The following is a 4,743-nucleotide window of genomic DNA, read 5'->3' as shown; positions in this document are numbered from 1 at the left end:
TGTAAAACATGAGAAAATTTTTATTAAGCTTAATTATCAACGGTCATGCACGATATACATGTACGACACTCAACCTTCAAAACAAGTATTTTTAATAAAGCAAATAGCAAAGACAAGACTACAAGAGCTAATCAAGGCTCACCATTTCCTCGAGTGACTTTTTGGAGCTCTCGCCTGTAAAACAAGCAGCAATGTTAATCGTGCAAACATATTGAAACCCTTAATCGTTATAAACTGTCGATCGATACCCCCCCAGTTACCTCTTAGACCAGGGAACCTGTGCCTTCTGCTGCTCGGGAGCTCCGGCACTGAAGCAGAATCAGCTCCTCCAGCTGAAAGGAAATAACTAACTCAAACTTTTGTCCCATCGAAATTCGAACAACATGACATCTTACGGACATAATGATTCACTCATAGTCTCGTACTGTCAGCTAGGCATGACGATAGTTGAGGGCAAACTCTAGTAGTGAAAGAATTTCATGAAAAATAGTCCATGTAAGGATGTGAAAAATATGTATGTACATGGACAATCTGTTCCACATCTAATCTCATGATCTTCTTCTTTTTCTTATACTAGTTTTTACACACGTGCAATGCACGTTATTTAATATCATGATTAAGTATTTTTGACAGTTTGTGCTCATTTTTTTTTAAACTCTTACATCCCAATTATTTTTTTATGTTTGTTTAAATGAGATACACCCAATTTAAATTTTCATGTTGATATTTGAATTGACAAAAAACAAATATAATTTAAAAATAATTTAAATTTTTATATTTTTTTGACCGATATGAAACTAAGCTTTATTTGAGAAAGTATAGTATTGCAAAGTGAAAAATATTAAAATAGTGTTATACAAGGAAGGTGAGTATTTAAAACCAATATAGCAAAATAATTGATTTAAAGTATGTTAAAACGATGCAAAAGAGAATATGAAGTTTATTCCTAATCATTGATAGACTTCATAAAAAAAATATAAATTAAAGATTAATGCTAACTCTAGTATACTTTTATATGATAAAAACATCCACATAAGAATATAAAAGTATTGAAAAAAAATTCATGAAACTCCCTTCTAAAGATTCCTATTTTCACTAAAAATAATTAAACTATTCTATAAAATATTCAAAAAATATTGTTTTTTATTTCTTCTATTTTATTTTTTATTGAGTTAAGATCAATCCTTCTTCAGGTTTATCATTTATCATTTCTCGGACAATTCTAGAGTATTGTCTTCATCATCTACATCAATTGTAACATCAGGCTAATTTTTTATTTTTTATGTTATTATCTTTCCTGGGCTCGTTAATTTTTTATCATCTCATTTAACTTTACAAAAAAGTCAAATATACTTATGATGTTCAACACAAACTGCTCAAAATATAGACTTTGATTTTTTCTATTTCAATGAGAATAAATATTAATTTCATATATATAAAATTCTTTGTGTTCCTAATTTATTACTTAAATAAATTAGAAGCTATCTCTTTATTTTCCTCTAAAATGAATTCTTCTGATATGCATCTAATAAGAATTTCTGTTATTTCAATAATATTACCTTTGCTCTATCCCTGTCATTTTCCATAAAGATCAAAACTAAATACCTGCATTATTCATTACAAATTTCTCTTAGATTATAATATTAATATTTAATTTGAAGAACACAATATGGAATTTATGAATACTTACTAATTTTTCTTATGTCTTCCATGGAGATTTTTTCTTTGATTAGGATAAAGTTATTAAATTATTTTTTAATGTAACTCATTCAGTGCTTCATTAATAGATATGTCTTATGTTAATGCCAATTCAAGTGATTCATTGATGTTTTCTGAATTTTAGATTTATTTCCATCACTTTCCCATTTGCAATGGAAATAACTCAATTCTTTTAAAGTTATCCCTAAATATTCTAATAGTTTCTCAATATGTAATTTCTTGTATTCTTTTACCCTATAAATATTATTAACGTCAAAGATTAAAGTTCTAAATTAAAATCAATTAATGCTAAGGTATAATATTATAGTGTTTTATCATTTCTATGGATTTAAACATCTATCAATTAATGTTACGAATGTATTTTGGCTACCCCAACTTACTACTAAAATTATATGAAATTAATTTAATTTATATAGTGCGGATAAATTTGTGTGTGTGTGTGTGTGTGTGTGTGTGAAAAATACCAAACAATTACACTTTTCTTTACCAAGTTTTAAAATTTTAGCCCATTTTTGTGGTTTTGAACTTTAAGTGTGTGATTTGTAATTTTTAAAAATTTGAAAGAGTTTTTAAAAAATTTTACTTTTAAGTTTGGTAGTTGTAATTCTATGTTTCATGTGTTGGTGGTAATTTTTTAAATGTTAGTATATTTCTTGTAACTCTAAAATTTTGAGGGTGTCTTTTATAATTATTAAAACTATAGATTAATTTTAAAAAAATATTAAATTTCAGCGATCTACCAATCAACGAATTTGATGTGTGCTAGTTAAAAATTTTGAAAATTTAGAGTTTTTTTACAGTTTTTAAATTTTGAAGGAGTTTTTTAAAAAATTTGAGGTTAATTTCGGCAAATTTTAACTTTTTAGGTGTCTAAGGGTAATATTTTGAATTCATCTTATGTTATTTACAAATTTTAGAATTTTAGAGTGGTTTTTTATAATTTGAATTTTTGAAGGTGTTTCTATAATTTTTGAGATATTAAGGGTGTTAATTAAAAAATTTAAATTTAAATATCAAAAATTTTAGGTGTATCATGGTAATCTCTTGAATTCATCTGTGTTGTTTGTAAGTTTTAAAATTTTAGAATTTTAATATGCTTGTCTGTAATTTAAACTTTTGAGGGTGTTTCTATAATTTTTGAGACATTGAGGTGTTAACTGTAAATTTTAAATTCTTTGCAAAATGATGTTAATTTTTTAATTTCATATTTTTTATTTTAAGTTTTGAGACATTGGGATGATTTTTATAATTTTGAACTTTTCAGGGTCTTTATTGCAATTTTAAAACTTTTTATGATTTTTTTGCAATACATCATGTATTATAATATGTTATCGACTTGTAATTTCTTTATCTTAACAAACTAATATCATATTTATGTTTTATATATTTTATTAATATTAGTTTTTTAAAATTGTTAAGCTAAACATGGTTCACATAGGATTAGGATAAGATATGATTATGATTAGGATAGATTAAGATATAAATAAAATATTCAAAATAGTGAAGGGCAATATTGACCATTGAAAATTAGAACTTGATTATAGATAAGGTAGTTCAAACTATAAAGGGGTATATTTGTCTAAAAAAGATTTTCCGAACTCGTGCTTTTAAAGAGAGTATGATATGATACCCGTAATCGATGCGATAATGGTGAACTATCCAAACATACATCTGAACAGACGAAAGGAATGCACATATTTTTTTTTCTAACTCTATAAGTTGCTCAGCCATCACAAAATATGTGATTCCAAATTCACCCCCAAAACATAATTTGTTAACAGCATAAACAAAAGGGGCAAAAAAAAAAAAACAAGACATTCGAAGGAAACCAAACTATATGTAAGCGTTTGCTAGGTTGGAAGTATTCAACTTCACTCTGGAATCACATTCAATTGGACAACAACCATAATCATTGAAGTGTCTTAGATTAATGCACCAAAAAGAGCCCGAATTTGGATAAGCACGATCATCAACGACAACATCCTCTCAAATTAAAAGGAAATCAACGACAGCGTTCACAGAATTATCACCTTCGGAAGCGGTAAAATAAGCCTCACGAGACACCGCCTGAATCGCGCCGATCTAGCACAGCCGCAACAAGAATCACTCGCCGAACAAATCAAAAGGGAGGAAGAAAAGAAAAAAAAAGTAAACTGACGAGATTACCCCTGCGGCCTTGACGAAGCTCTCGGCCACGCGGTTGACGAGGGGGTGGCCGAAATCGAAGAGCCACCCCTTCTCCAGGCTCTTGAGCTCGTCGAAGAGGGTTCGGGTCTCCAAGTTGCCGTTGCTCATCGTGGCGGGATCGTAATTTCGCCGACCGGACGGGGAGGGGGAGGGAGTGGGAACGAGAGAAGATTGGACCAGCAGGAGGAGGGAAGGTGATGTGATGGGAGAGGAGAGAAGAGGAGCGGGTCCGGCTGAAGAAGGGATCTCTGAAGAGAGGAAGGGACGCCACGTGTCGCCGCGCATGCGCCGCTCGCGGCGCTTTAGTAGGGAACCGCAACCGCTTAGCTGCCGCCGCTGAGTTTTGGGCTGTTTTATGGGCCTAGGATTATTCTGGCCCTTCTCTATTCGGGCCCTTTTTCCATTAACTATTTCACGTTAATTAATTCATCAATATTCGGATGTGTTAGGTTTGATATTGAGGTTGCCCATATTTATATTCGTTCTAAATTTGAATCCAAATTTGAATATTCTTCTCTAGCCTTTTGAAAAGCTTTATCAGATATCAAATATATTTATTTGATTACTAACTTATAATTTATGAGCATTACATTATTAATTAAGAGGATACCTTTATTTTGCGAAAGTTAGGGCCTGGTTTCAGCCCTAGGCTTCTACAAACTAATATCTTTGAAGCCTTAAAAATAAAAGCGTGCTTTGTTTAAGCTATATAACAGTAGGGGGAAGAAAGTTTTAGTTTTATGTGTGTTAAAGTAAAAAAGAGAGGGTCTTGGGTAAATTTCTCTTGAGTTGAATATTGAATGTGCACATATATTTATACAAGTAGAGGAGGGTGAT

General features: G+C 30.4%; 1 protein-coding gene across 1 annotated transcript in view; it reads right to left on the bottom strand.

Moving 5' to 3' along the window:
• The window catches only part of LOC109850648 (outer envelope pore protein 16-2, chloroplastic), a 5,547-nt gene extending 1,308 nt beyond the window's left edge, over positions 1-4,239 (bottom strand). The window contains 4 exon segments of the mRNA XM_020420704.1: positions 133-174; positions 261-332; positions 3,750-3,801; positions 3,886-4,239. Of these exon segments, the coding sequence (XP_020276293.1) occupies positions 133-174; positions 261-332; positions 3,750-3,801; positions 3,886-4,191 (472 nt within the window). The 5' untranslated portion in view covers positions 4,192-4,239.

The sequence above is a fragment of the Asparagus officinalis genome, chromosome 7 (genome assembly GCF_001876935.1).
Source record: "Asparagus officinalis chromosome 7, Aspof.V1, whole genome shotgun sequence".
NCBI classification, from domain to species: domain Eukaryota; kingdom Viridiplantae; phylum Streptophyta; class Magnoliopsida; order Asparagales; family Asparagaceae; genus Asparagus; species Asparagus officinalis.
Note: the sequence above shows the minus strand (reverse complement) of the source record. Positions and strands in the feature narration are given on the sequence as shown.